Source organism: Myotis lucifugus, unplaced genomic scaffold (assembly GCF_000147115.1).
Source record: "Myotis lucifugus unplaced genomic scaffold, Myoluc2.0 scaffold_127, whole genome shotgun sequence".
NCBI lineage: Eukaryota > Metazoa > Chordata > Mammalia > Chiroptera > Vespertilionidae > Myotis > Myotis lucifugus.
Window position 1 is genome coordinate 2,567,466 of NW_005871175.1, and position 14,510 is coordinate 2,581,975.

The 14,510-nt window shown below is 35.9% G+C and overlaps 1 protein-coding gene across 3 annotated transcripts in view; it reads left to right on the forward strand.

Moving 5' to 3' along the window:
* The first annotated feature begins 622 nt into the window (after positions 1-622).
* CHIC2 (cysteine rich hydrophobic domain 2) overlaps positions 623-14,510 on the forward strand; it is a 33,487-nt gene continuing 19,599 nt past the window's right edge. Inside the window, exons 1-3 of one of the 3 annotated variants that reach the window (XM_014460198.2) lie at positions 623-660; positions 5,788-5,842; positions 5,988-6,143. In XM_014460198.2, the coding sequence (XP_014315684.1) occupies positions 638-660; positions 5,788-5,842; positions 5,988-6,143 (234 nt within the window). In that variant the 5' untranslated portion in view covers positions 623-637. Of the gene's footprint in view, positions 661-3,368; positions 3,422-5,787; positions 5,843-5,987; positions 6,144-14,510 lie in introns of those variants that run through there. The other 2 variants (XM_014460199.2, XM_014460197.2) reach the window with 2 other exon arrangements.

Sequence of the window (14,510 nt, forward strand, 5' to 3'; positions counted from 1 at the left end):
AAGCGAGGGGAAAAAGCCATCTATTAATAGGGTTTCAAGTCATTTTTTAAGGTATAGGTGGTAGCTTATTTTTTCTTTTGTTTAGTGCTAAATAACATTCAGCATCCGCTGTCCCCCCTTTTTAAAAAAAATAAAGCAAGACTGTCATTTCAAGGAAAACAACTTATAGCATTTGTTGTCAATAAAAATTTCAACTTTTCAGAGGAAAATTAGAATTTTAGAAAATTTGTATCTGCCAATGTGAGCTGGACAGCTTCCCAATACGTAAAGACCTTTCTGATGAGGTCAGTGATCATATTAATGAATGTGATGATTCCTATATTATAAAATAAAGTATGTCAGCATTTGACAAATGAATGAAGTTACAAAATCAGGTCTGGGTAAAAAAAAATTCATTCAAAATATATGCCAATAGATTTTAAATTTAGCAGAGTATTAAAAGTTCATTGATAGACTTTTAGCTTCCTCCTTGTAAAACCATAAGAGACTGCCATCTGTCAGGTTTTGGTATAGTAAATATATTTTTAAATGACATATCTGGCAAGGCCCAATTTTCTTCATCAACATCAACCAAAAGAGCATATCACAGGTTGAATGCAGAAAGAGATGTGAGAATCCAGCTGTGTTCCATTGTCAGATGTTAAAAAGATACGTGCAAATGTAAGATACATTCCTCACTAAAGATTTTTGTGTTGAAAAACAGGTATTTTGCATAAAAGTGTTATTTTTGTTAGCATATAATGGGCTATAAAAAATTTTGGATTCAATTTTAAAATGTTTCAGATGTCTTAATTTTAATGTCTAATCCAAAATATCAATAAATGTAAACCGCATACATTTGAAAGGTCATTGAGGTCCTCAAGGATTTAAAAAAGCAAAGAGGTACTGACACCAAACATTTAAATACCCCTGCAGCAGAATACTATATTTCAAATGGAGATGAGGAAAGGGTACCTGATTATCTTTGCCCATTCTGCCTGTAGTCATGAAGTATTTCACTTGAATATTGTTTAGAAATTTTAAAAAGGGAAAGCAAATTGCTGTTGGAATTTGTTGGGGAGGCTCTAAGTCCACTAACCAGCAGCATTTTCTTTTTTTTTCTTTTTTATTTTATTTTATTTATTTATTTTTATTGCTTAAAGCAGGGGTCCTCAAACTACGGCCCGCAGGCCACATGCAAATACAAATATTGTATTTGTTCCCGTTTTGTTTTTTTACTTCAAAATAAGATATGTGCAGTGTGCATAGGAATTTGTTCATAGTTTTTTTAAACTATAGTCCGGCCCTCCAACGGTCTGACGGACAGTGAACTGGCCCCCTGTTTAAAAAGTTTGAGGACCCCTGGCTTAAAGTATTACAAAGAGTATTACATATGTCTCCTCCCCCCCACCCCCTAACCCCCGGCCTCCCCTACCCCCCAGTGTCTTATGTCCATTGGTTATGCTTATATGCATGCATACAAGTCCTTCGGTTGATCTCTTACCCCCCCACCCCCCACCCCCCAACCCTCCCCAGCCTTCCGGCTGTAGTTTGACAGTCTGTTCGAGGCTGCTCTGCCTCTGTATCTATTTTTGTTCATCAGTTTATAATGGTCCTTATTATCCATAAATGAGTGAGATCATGTAGTATTTTTCTTTCATTGACTGGCTTATTTCACTTAGCATAATGCTCTCCAGTTCCATCCATGCTGTTGCAAATGGTAAGAATTCCTTCCTTTTTACAGCAGCATAGTATTCCATTGTGTAGATGTACCATAGTTTTCTAATCCATTCATCTGCTGATGGGCACTTAGACTGTTTCCAGATCTTCGCTATGGTAAATTGTGCTGCTATGAACATAGAGATGCATATATCCTTTCTGATTGGTGTTTCTGGTTTCTTGGGATATATTCCTAGAAGTGGGATCACTGGGTCAAATGGGAGTTCCATCTTTAACTTTTTGAGGAAACTCCATACTGTCTTCCATAGTGGCTGCACCAGTCTGCATTCCCTCCAGCAGTGCACGAGTGTTCTGTTTTCTCCACATCCTCTCCAGCACTTGTCGTTTGTTGATTTGTTGATGTAGCCATTCTGACAGGTATGAGATGATACCTCATTGTTGTTTTGATTTGCATTTCTCGGATGATTAGTGACTTTGAGCATGTTTTCATGTGTCTCTTGGCTTTCTAAATGTCCTCTTTTGAAAAGTGTCTATTTAGGTCCTTTGCCCATTTTTTGATTGGATTGTTTATCTTCCTTTTGTTAAGTTGTAAGAATTCCTTATAAATGTTGGAGATTAAACCCTTATTGGTGATAACATTGGCAAATATGTTCTCCCATGCAGTGGGCTTTCTTGTTGTTTTGTTGATGGTTTCTTTTGCTGTGCAGAAGCTTTTCATTTTGATGTAGTCCCATTTGTTTATTTTCTCTTTAGTTTCCAATGCCCTAGGAGCTGTATCGGTGAAGAAATTGCTTTGGCATATGTCTGAGATCTTGTTGCCTTTGGATTCCTCTAGTATTTTTATGGTTTCCCATCTTACATTTAAGTCCTTTATCCATTTTGAGTTTATTTTTGTGTATGGTGTAAGTTGGTGGTCTAGTTTCATTTTTTTTTGCATGTATCTGTCCAATTTTCCCAACACCATTTATTGAAGAGACTGTCTTGACTTCATTGTATGTTTTTGCCTCCTTTGTCAAATATTAATTGAGCATATTGGTTCGGGTCGATTTCTGGGGTCTCTATTCTATTCCATTGATCTATATGTCTGTTCTTGTGCCAGTACCAGGCAGTTTTGAGAACAGTGGCTTTGTAATACAGCTTGATCAGTTACTGAGATCCCACCTACTTTGTTCTTCTTTCTCAGGATCGCTGCAGCTATTTGGGGTCTTTTTTTTTTTAATCCCAGATGAATTTTTGGAGAGTTCGTTCTAGGTCTGTGAAATATGCTGTTGGTATTTTAATGGGAAGTGTGTTGAATTTATAGATTGCTTTGGGTAGTATGGACATTTTAATGATGTTGCTTCTACCAGTCAATGAACATGGTTTGTTCTTCCATCTGTTTATGTCTTCCTCTATCTCTTTTTTCAACGTCCTGTAGTTTTCTGAGTAGAGGTCTTTTACCTCTTTAGTTAGGGTTATTCCTAGGTATCTTAATTTTTTTGGTGTGATGGTAAATGGGATTGCTTTTTTAGTCTCTCTTTCTGTAAGTTCACTATTGGTGTATAGAAATGCCATAGATTTCTTGGCGTTGATTTTGTATCCTAACAGCAGCATTTTCTTGACCCTTCTTTCAGGTATTCTTGTTTAGCTGGTAGAAACACAAGCAAGGGAGAATGGAAAATTATCAGCACCAAACTGAATTAATGGTTGCTGGAAAAGCTGAACACTCCCTTCTGGTGTGAATCATGTTACTTTTCATCTTTCCTGGGACATTACTTTGGGGGTGAGATGAAGGAAGAGGAAGAATTACTATCTATTCTTAAGATACAACTTAACAAAATGTGTGAGAAAAGGAACTGAGTGCCAAAAGAATATTCTTGAAATTACCAGTTCTTAACTTGGAAAAATAGCTAACTACTAGCCTGGCTTAAAGTTCTGCTTGCAGGAACAGCAGGGCAGTTAGCTCATAGTGCTCCCTGGGCAAAGCGTCAACATTCAGCCACTCACCCAATGAGGAAGTATCCAGGCACTGGAAAGAAAGGAAATTAGGGTTGAAACTCATACTGGACTGCTGTCTTCAACTTAGCATATAAACTAGCAAATTATAGGTATTCTCTGCTTTAAATATTTAATCACTGGGACTGTAAGGAGGACCTTTTTCTTTGGGAGACTTGGAGGTATCTGGTTATTGCTTTTCTAGAAGATGTCAAAGACCAGTTGGAAGGAGATGGTTAATTAATTGCAATAATAAACCTGGTTGAAATGGAAACTATTGATTGAAGGAGAAAACCTCCAGACCGAGGGAGATCATGTAAGAGAAGGAAGTTTATATTAAGAAGGTTGAATATGCAAACATTTGTTGAATGTTTCCTTAAAGGAAATAGATGAAAAGGAATTACATTATCGTAGAGACCTCACTGAGAACTATCAGCAAGCTCTTCACACCTCTTCCTCCTGGGAGGATCTTTAAGATTGGAAGAGGGTTATCTGGAGGCTTTTTCCAGTAGAACCACATTGCTCTGAGGCCCCTACATAGACAGAAAATAGGTTTAGCTCAATCGTCCAATCTTAGAAAGAGAATGGCATTAGTGCCAGAATTACATTAAACAGTAATGGTTGCCAGTTTATGTTTAGTGTGAAAAGAACTTGGGCTTGGACCTAGGTAATTGTATTATAATCTTTTTTGTAAATAGTATCCATTATTTTTAAAGATAGATTAATGTTATTTCAATGCTGCTATTAAATAGTATATGAAAGTACTTAAGATGATAAAGAAATGGTCTCAGAACCCACTGTTCACAGGTAGGGAAGTCTAGACATGATGCAAACCACAACCTGATCCACAGAAGTTTTTTATTTGACTTGCACAGTGTTTTAGAGATGGGAAAGTGCATAGGAATCTGGTTTTCCAACTCCTCTTGGAAAAAGAAAATCATACAGTCTGTCAAAAGTGGGTCTGCCTTCTAGATTGACAGTAATCAGCTGGATCTGGTCTCCCCTTCCCTTTCTCTCCTTTCCCCTCCCCTCCCGGCAGCTAGGCCCCATCATTCCTATTGCCTTCACACAACCTGCCTTATTCATTTGATTTCCCTGTCCAGCTCTACTAGATGGTTGAATAAGAAATTCCTAATCTAGCCAGCTGTTTAATACAGAATCTCAGGGGATCCCTTTTACCAGTGCCAGCTACCCAATGTACAGTATTGTCTATTTAAGGATTGTTAAGACAGTGAATTTTAAAGGTTCTCATCATAGGAAAAAATTTTTTGTAACTATGTGAGGTGATATTAACTAAATTCATTTGGCAATCATTTAATAATATGCACATGTATCAAACCATTGTGTTGTACACCTTAAATTAATATATTATGTGTCAATTATCTCTCAATGAAACTAAAAGAATTTTGGCTCTAGGGTCCAACAAAAGTCATCATATTGAAGAATCTCAATATTTATTTCCAGGGTGATCTGCTATTGCCAATGTGTCTTAGTATTTATTTTATTCTTACCTAATAACTTATGTGAAGAAGTAGTCATGTGCCCAGTCAATTCTCATGATCTTTTCAGACATTTAAACACTTAAGGATATTAAAATGCACTACTTGGGTTTCATTTCTTTGGGAGTATAGATAGCAAATGTCTTAAAATTTGAAAGTTTAAATAGCCAGGCCAGCTACCACATTGTTTCAGGTGTTTTTGCATTCTCTGGCTGTAAGTGTAGATCTCAGAAAGTGTTAACTAATCAGTTTGCATTTTTAGACATGTTACTGCTAATATTGAGTGTTAACAAATACTCTTGACCTAAAGAGTAATTAATAGAGATTTTAGCTTTGTTTCTTAGTTGGAAGAACCTTCATAATTTTGACAAATTTGAACATTTAAACATTGTGTTGTTTTTCATTATATAATATTTGTTTCGCAAAGATAACCCCAAACAAGTTATTCTCAGCCTCTTATGATACAAAAGTTTTGATTCAGCTGCTTAAATTGCTTGTTACATTTCATATATTGCTGATTAGAATGTTTTTGTGTCTCAATTTTCTGTGGTAATTCTGTATATGAAGCTGCTATTTACTTGACCCTTGATTAAGTTAAATGGTCTATTTTGTGCAGCAATGACATGCAATAACATTTTTCTCCTTTTTAAAATAGATTTGGACTGAGCAACAAATTTGAATCAGAATTTCCTTCTTCATTAACTGGAAAAGTGAGTGTCTGTTAATTATTTAGATACTATTTATACACCTCAAAATTGAAGTCTTTTCCTAACAAATTAGGAAAAAGATTTATACTAATGATGCATGTTTATTGACATTAATATTGCTATGTTGTTATTTCTTAATTTTTTTTAGGTAGCTCCTGAAGAATTTAAAGCCAGCATCAACAGAGTTAACAGTTGTCTTAAGAAGAACCTTCCTGTTAATGTACGTTGGCTACTTTGTGGCTGCCTTTGTTGCTGCTGCACATTAGGTTGCAGTATGTGGCCAGTTATTTGTCTCAGTAAAAGAGTAAGTTGAATTATATATTTTAATATAAATTTCGAAGTAGACAAGCAAGTCTTGCATTTATCTGTTTTTATTTTTTTGTATTGAATGAGTCATCCTATCCTGAATACTATACAAAAATAATCTGATCTAGTAGAGGAGTGATTAATTAAATTATGGTATGCTCACATGCTGTTAATATTAAATAGCCATCTAAAATTACTTTAGAGTAGGTAGAATACAGCATTCTATGTATGTATATATTGATGGTGGCATAGGATAATAATTTAAAATGCTGGATTCAGCTGTACCACTTATCTTTGTGACCTTAGGCATGTTTCCTAACCTCTTTAAATTCTTGTTGACATATCTGTAAAATGGAAATATTCACCTGAAACAGGGTTGTTATAAGGATAAAATAAAATAGTATTTTTAAAGCTCTTAGCTAAGTAGCTCAAAGTAAGGGTCTAATATTGATTAGTAGCATTATTATTAATATATAAGATACTTCCCATAAAAGAAATAAAATTATTACAATGCTTATTTATAATTGGTAAGATTATGGGGAATTCTGTTTTCTTTCTTTTGTATTTTACAAGTTTCCTGTGATGAGTACATAATGATTTTGTAATCAGAAAATATGATCTAAAGTGTTGTAATTTGAGTGCTTATAGTAAAATTTTCAAGATGTTGGTAGCGACATAAAAAATTGGTATCGATTGAATGTATTACATTTTTGTTAAAGTTTTTTAAAGTTATGGTAATTATATGTATAAAAATGAAATACTGTTAAGTTGAAATTGAATGACTATAATTGTGTGGCTACATTTCATCTTCAAATGATAGGAATATAGAAAAGCAAATTCTGTTTGTCCCTTGATTTTTGTTATAAAATAAGGTATATTTCTACTGAAAATATTTTTAAACTAGTACTTCTTATTGATAGGAAGGAGATAATTTCTATTTTCACCAGATCATCTTCAGACTGTAGAATTTTTTGATTTTTAAACTTTTTAAATTTTTGGTTGTTATTGGATTTGTAGTTGAATTTGTAGCTCTTGTAGTTTAGATCCTCTCACTTCCAACTGTTTGGGTGTTTCTGTTGTCTAAATGACTACTGTATATCACTTGGTTTATACTTTTCTGTCATTTAACCCAAGGATTCATTCGAAATTTCTCTTTTTTGTTTGTTTGTTTTTTTACTTTTTAAAAGTTTTTATTGGATTGATTAGGGTGATATTGGTTAATAAAATTATATAAGTTTCAAGTGTACAGTTCTATAATACATCATCTATATATTGTGTGTTCACCATCCAAAGTCAAATTTTCTTCCATTACCATTGGTCCACCCCCCCCCCCCCCCCCGCCCTTTATCCTCTTCTACATCCCCCTGAAGTCTCCTTTTCCCTCTGGTAATCACCTTACTGTTGTCTGTGTCTATGAGTTGATTTTTTTGTTGTTCGTTTTTTGGTTTAATCTTTTAACTTTTTTCATTCAGTCCCCCAACCCCCTCCCCTCTGACAACTGTCAATCTGTTCTCTGTATCTGAGTCTGTTTCTATTTTGTTTGTTAGTTTATTTTGTTCATTAGATTCCACATGTAAGTGAAATAATATGGTATTTGTCTTTCTTTGACTGGCTTATTTCAATTAGCATAATACTTTCCAGGTCCATTCATGCTGTCACAAAAGGTAAGATTTCCTTCCTTTTTACGGCTGAGTGGTATTACATTGTGTAAATGTTCCACATTTTTTTTATCCACTCATCATTTGATATCCTCTGTTTTTCACATTTTAAATGAGTAAACAAGATACTGCAATGTGTGCACAGTATAGGATTGAGAAAACAAAAAGTAAACTTCATATTCTCCATGTTTTTAGCAACTTAAGATCATTTTTCAGATGTTTTCATTAAACTTTTTTTATTTGGGAATAAGGTAGATTGATATTTTCAGGCTTTTCCCATTGTAGTTTCAGAAAGTATATTTCATTTGACATTGTAGTATTTGACTTAAGGTCTCTCTATATAGGTGGTTAGATGGAATGTTTATTTGATACATTTAATTTTATATGGACTCTACTATCTAGTAAACATAAACAATTATGATTATTGCTTAAAAAAGCTATGCATTTCTCTGTTCTGGGTGTCAACTATATAATCATGGAGAGGGTGACACTTCATGCATGTATGAAGGGTATTAGAGACCCTGAAAAAGGGGTGCTTTGTAAGATAGGAGCAGGGTAATTTACAGCATGGATTTTAACCTTTTTTTTTTTTTTCCTGTTAATCCTCATCCAAGGATATTTTAAGAGAAAATGAAAGGGACAGGGAGAGACAGAGAGAGAGAACCATTGATGTGAGAGAGACATATCGATTGGTTGTCTCCCACACACACCCTGACTGGGGTCAGGGATCGAGCCTACAACGAAGGTACATGTTTTGACCAGAATTGAACCTGTGATCCTTCAGTTAGAGCGCCAATGCTCTAAACACTGAGTAAAATGGCTAGGGTGGGATTTTTAATCTTTTATTTGTCATGGACACCTATGGTAGTCTCCGGAAGCCTATGAACAATTTCTTAGAATAATGTTTTATTGGTATTTTACAAGATTTAATGTATTTTAAATGTATAAAATACATAGGATTCTAAAGAGAGCCAATTATATAAAACATACTAGTGGCCTGGTGCACGGATTCATGCACAATGAAAGGAAATTAATTAGAAGAAATATTTTAATATTGCTATTCGCCCTTTCTTTATAATAGAAGTGTCAACCAAATTCACGATTGACAATGACAGATCGAAACACACGTGTGCGATTGGCACCAGCAAGAGATTTATATATATAGATAAACTTGCTTAATTAGACCTGCTTTCTGATTTAGCTAAACTTTTTCCAGCCCAATGAAGCACCCCAACTTCTCTTTCAGGTAATTATCAGCAACACAGCAATAAATATAAACACAAGGCAGATTATTATTGTAGATCACACAGGGAGAACAAAGGGTAAAATATTTAACTGCAGCAGTGTTTGACTATATTCTGTGCAGTGAGAAAACCTGAAGTCATTTTCAAGGTCCACCATTTCTTCTTTTTAGCCGGGTCAAATTTCTAAGCTTTCTAAATCTCCGTTTTCTGGCTACTGAAAATAGGATTTCACCAAGTCTCCTATCTACCTACTCCAGGACTTCTGTGAGGATCAAATGAGATGAGGCACGGAAAAAGGCTTCACAGACATTTGGTTAAAGTGTAAAATGTTTCCACCTGGCTATAAAGCAAGTTGTGTTCCTAGGCTGAAGAAACTCCAAGGAGGCTAGTTGCTAGGGAGAGGAAGCTGGGCGTTGCTATGTGATGTCATTACCCGTTGCCCACAGCCACCATTTCTGGGCTGGGCTGGGCTGGGATGGGCTGTGGGCTGCATTTTGTGCCATGGGGTCTCGGCAGCGTCAGCTGTGATTTGGTGGGGTGTTGCTCCAGGGTGGTGACGGGACCTGTGTCCCACTTAGGAGAAGCCGAGTGTTGCTTTGTCGGCACTAGGTCCGTGGTGCCGTTTCTCTGTAAATGGCCAGTGCGAGTCACAGCAGCTCCTGTGTTGAGTGTCTGCCCCCTGGATGTCAGTGTGTGTTATAGCGACTGGTTGGACAGTCAGACACTTAACATATTAGCTTTGTGTGTGTGTGTGTGTGTGTGTGTGTGTGTGTGTGTATGTGTGTATGTGTGTGTGTATATATTAGAGGCCCGGTGCACGACATTTGTGCACTGGGAGGTGTGGGGGTCCCTCAGCCCGACCTGCACCCTCTCCATTCTGGGAGCCCTCTCCAATCTGGGAGTTTCTTTCTGTCTTTGCAATCATATGAACGAATTGTCTGAGACCTCAACTCAGTTTGGTTTGTTGCTCACAGAATAATAGAGGCATTTTTTTTTTCTTTGCTTCATTGGTGGAGATTTCCTGGAAGTTTTAGGATATCTTCACTTTAATTATTCCTAGACACTCTGATTTTACTTATGTCTCTCACCTTTGCTTTCCCTCCATCCCTCACCACAACAGTAACTTGCTCCAGGCTCACTTTGCTCTAGTGTCTAGGAGAGCTGTCTGCCTCCAGAACTACGATTCCCAGCATTCCCAGTGCTCCCCTCGCTCTGGGCTTCCACTTCCGGTCCTGAGGCTGCCACCAGCACTACTATTCCCAGAATTCCTGGTGCTCTCCGCGCTCTTGGTTTTCCCTTCCTGCTCTGTCTTCGTCCCATGGCCTCCCACTCTGCCAAGTCCTCCAAGCCGCCAGCTCTCCCTCTCTGCTCTCGGTCTGGCGGCTTGGGGAGCCAAGTTCCCCAAGCTGCTCCACTCTCCGCCAGCTCTCCTCTCTGCTCTCCACCCAGCGGCTTAGGGGGAGCGTCCGAGGGAGCTCTCCACCCAACGCCTGTGTATGCAAATTAACCCTTTGCAAATTCCAACGCCTGTGTATGCAAATTCCATCTTTGTTGGGTTAATTTGCATACTCACTCCTGATTGTCTGGTGAGTGTATCAGAGGGACAGTCAATTTACATGTTCCTCTTTTATTATATAGGACACACACACACATACACACACTGAGTGGCCAGATTATTATGACCCCCTGAGGTTTGTAGGCAGATTAGCTATAATTTCGCGCTGAAGTTGCTAGAGGGCCAGACCATTATAAATAGGGAAGCAGGTTGTTTACCACAACAGAAGAAGTGATTTTTTTCTGAAGATATGGGTAAACAACATGATTTAACAGCCTTTGAACGTGGGATATATTTGAACATGAGTGGCCAGATTATTATGACCACCTGATGTTTGTAGGCAAAATAGCCGTACACTGCATCGTATGGGATATGGAAGCCGAAGGCCTGTTCAAACACCTTTGCTGTCTGCAGTTACCAAGATAAAACCTCTCCAATTCGCACAGGAACACAAGGATTGGACAGTCGAGCATTGGAAAAAAGTCATGTGGTCCGATGAATCACGTTTCCAGTTGCATCATGCAGATGGCAGAGTGAGAATTTGGTGGAAACAGCATGAAAGCATGCACCCCACATGCATGAGTACAACCCTTCAAGCTGGTGGGGGCAGTGTTATTGTTCGGGGCATGTTTTCCTGGCATGATTTGGGCCCTTTAATTCATGTGGAACAACGTCTGAATAGCACAACATACCTAAGTATCATTGCTGATCAGGTTCATCCTATCATGTTGATGGCGTATTCCAATGGAGATGGCTTCTTCCAACAAGACAGTGCGCCATGCCATGGTGCTCGTGTTGTGCAGGAGTGGTTTCAAGAACATGAGGGAGACTTTACCTTGCTTAGGTGGCCCCCACAATCACTGGATCTCAATCCAATTGAGCATTTGTGGGACGAAATTAAAAGAGCCATCAGGCAGCTGGTTCCACAACCATCAAATCTCATAGAACTGGACAGTGCTATTCATCAGGCATGGTGTCAGATTCCTCGCATCACCTTTCAACATCTCGTGGAGTCAATGCCAAGAAGAATCACCGTAGTATTAAAGGCAAAAGGTGGCCCAACGAAGTACTGATGGGGTGGTCATAATAATCTGGCCACTCACGTTCATATATATCCCACGTTCAAAGGCTGTTAAATCACATTGTTTACCCATATCTTCAGAAAAAAATCACTTCTACTGTGGTAAACAACCTGCTTTCCTATTTATAATGGTCTGGCCCTCTAGCAACTTCAGCGTGAAATTATAGCTAATTTGCCTACAAACGTCAGGGGGTCATAATAATCTGGCCACTCAGTGTATATGTATGTAGTCATTAAAATACTAAGACCCCTCAACTATATGATTTACAAATGTTTCTGTATTGTATAAAAAAAAATAAGAAAACAGGAAACAATAGAGAAAATCAGGACTAAAGCAAATAATCCACTCATGTCATCCCTATTCAACATTTACTGGAAATCCTACCCAGTGAAAAGCAGAGTAAAAAAAACAAAAGGTATGCAGATTAAAAACCAAGAAATAAAACTGTCACTGTTTTCCGACAACATGGTTATCTCTGTAGAAAATCCCATAAAAATCTACAGAAAAACCATTACTGGGATTTAAAAATGTGAGTTTGAACAATTGGAAATTAAAAAATTTTAAAATAGCATTAACAATAGCACCAAACACCAAGGAATTCATGCATATAAAACTAACACAATATGTGCATGATCTGTATGGTATGCAAAAACTACAAAATGGTAAAAAAAATAGAAGATGTAAGTAAATGGAGAGGTATGCCATAACACATTTTTTATGTGTTAAGTTTTGTTTTATGTCTTCAAATACAATATATCTTGATAATAACATCTTTAATTTTTTTATATATATTTTTAGTACCTTTATTGAGGTGTAATTGGTATACAGTAAACTGCACATATTTAAAGTGTATCATTGGTAAGTTTGGTCACATGTTAGCACATACATACATGTATACATCAAGTCAGTGAACCTGTTAAACATTTAAAAGTTTCCTTGTTTCTCTTTGTAATCTTCTTGTTTCTTTTAGGCAAATGCTGATATGCTTTCTGACACTTTAGATTAGTTTGCATTTTCTAGAATTCGTGTAAATGGAATCATACAGTATGTATTCTTTTCTGTCTTCTTTTACTCATAATTATTTCAAGGTTCATCCATATTGTTGGATTAATAGTTCATTCCCTTTACATGTTGAATAATACTCTATTGCATAGCTGTACCACATTTGAAGGACATTTGTGTTATTTCCTCTTTTGGTTTATATAAAGAAAGCTGCTATGAATATTCTTTTTGAGTCTTGCTGTAGACATATATCCTCTTTTGAGTAAAAATTTCTAAGAATGGAGTGGCTTGACTATATGATATATATCTGTTTAACTTTTCAAAAATGATGGTATTATTTTACACTACCACCAGCAGTGCATGATAGTTTGTTCTGCTACATCCTTGTCAATATTTAGTTAATATTTTTATTTCAATAATTCTAATATTATCGTTATGGCTTTAATTTGCATTTTCCTAATGATTAGTGATATTGAGCATCTTTTCATGCTTATTTGGCACTTGTGTATCTTCTTTGGTGAAGTGTCTTCTAACTTTTGCCCGTGTTTTTATTTTATTTTATTGAGTTGTTTTTTTATTGTCGAGTTTTGAGAATTCTTTATGTATTCTGGTTGCAAGTTTATATTTTGCAAAGATTTTTCCCAACCAGTGGTCTGTCTTTTCATCCTCTGACAGTCTTTTCAAGAGCAGAAGTTTTTAATTGTAATAAAATCCAATTCATTCTTTTATGGATTATGCTGTTGTGTAATACCTAGTATGTCTCCCTAAGTCTATGTACAAAGATATTTTTCAGTGTTTTATCTAGGACTTTTATAGGTTTAAGTTTTACGTTTAAATCTATGATTCATTTGAGATAATTTTTTTATATGGTGCAGTGTATGGATTGAAGTTCTTTTTATTTTGCATATAGACACCCAGTTGCTTCAATAACATTTGTTTTAAAGACTATTCTTTCTTCACTGTATTGCCTTTGGACCTTTGTTGGAAATCAGTTTTCAGTATATGTATGTGTCTATTTCTTGGCTCTGTTCTGTTCCATTGATCTTTATATGTATCTTGATGCTAATACCACACTGTCTTGAGTATTGTAGCTTTATAATTATGTTTTAAAATTGGGTGGTGCAAGTTCTTAAACTTTGTACTACTTTTTTCAAAATTGTTTTGCTTTTCTAGATTGTTTGTATTTCATATGAATTTTAGAATTAGTGAATTTCTACCAAAAAATCCTATTGGGATTTTAGTTTGGATTGCATTGAATTTATGGATCAATTTGGGGAAATTGGCATCTTAAAAATACTTAATCTTCTGACCCATGAAACAGTATCTCGTTTTCTTAAGTCTTTGAATATTTTTCTGAACAACGCTATGTAGTTTTAGTGTACATGTCTTGGATATATTTTTTCAGACTTATCTATAAGTATTTATTATGTTTATTTTAAGTGGTATATGTTTAAAATTTTTCAATTATTTATTTTTCCTTGTTAGGGTATAATTTGCTAAATTCAAATTATTAGTTTCATTAACTTTTTTGTAGACTCCTGAAATTCTTCTTAGACAGTCATATCGTCTGCAATGAAGACATTATTCTTTCATTCTAATCTGGATGCTTTCTGTAGATTTTTTTGTGTTTTACTACACTGACTAGTGATGGCGAACCTTTTGAGCTCGGCGTGTCAGCATTTTGAAAAACCCTAACTTAACTCTGGTGCCGTGTCACATATAGAAATTTTTTGATATTTGCAACCATAGTAAAACAAAGACTTAAATTTTTGATATTTATTTTATATATTTAAATGCCATTTAACAAAGAAAAATCAACCAAAA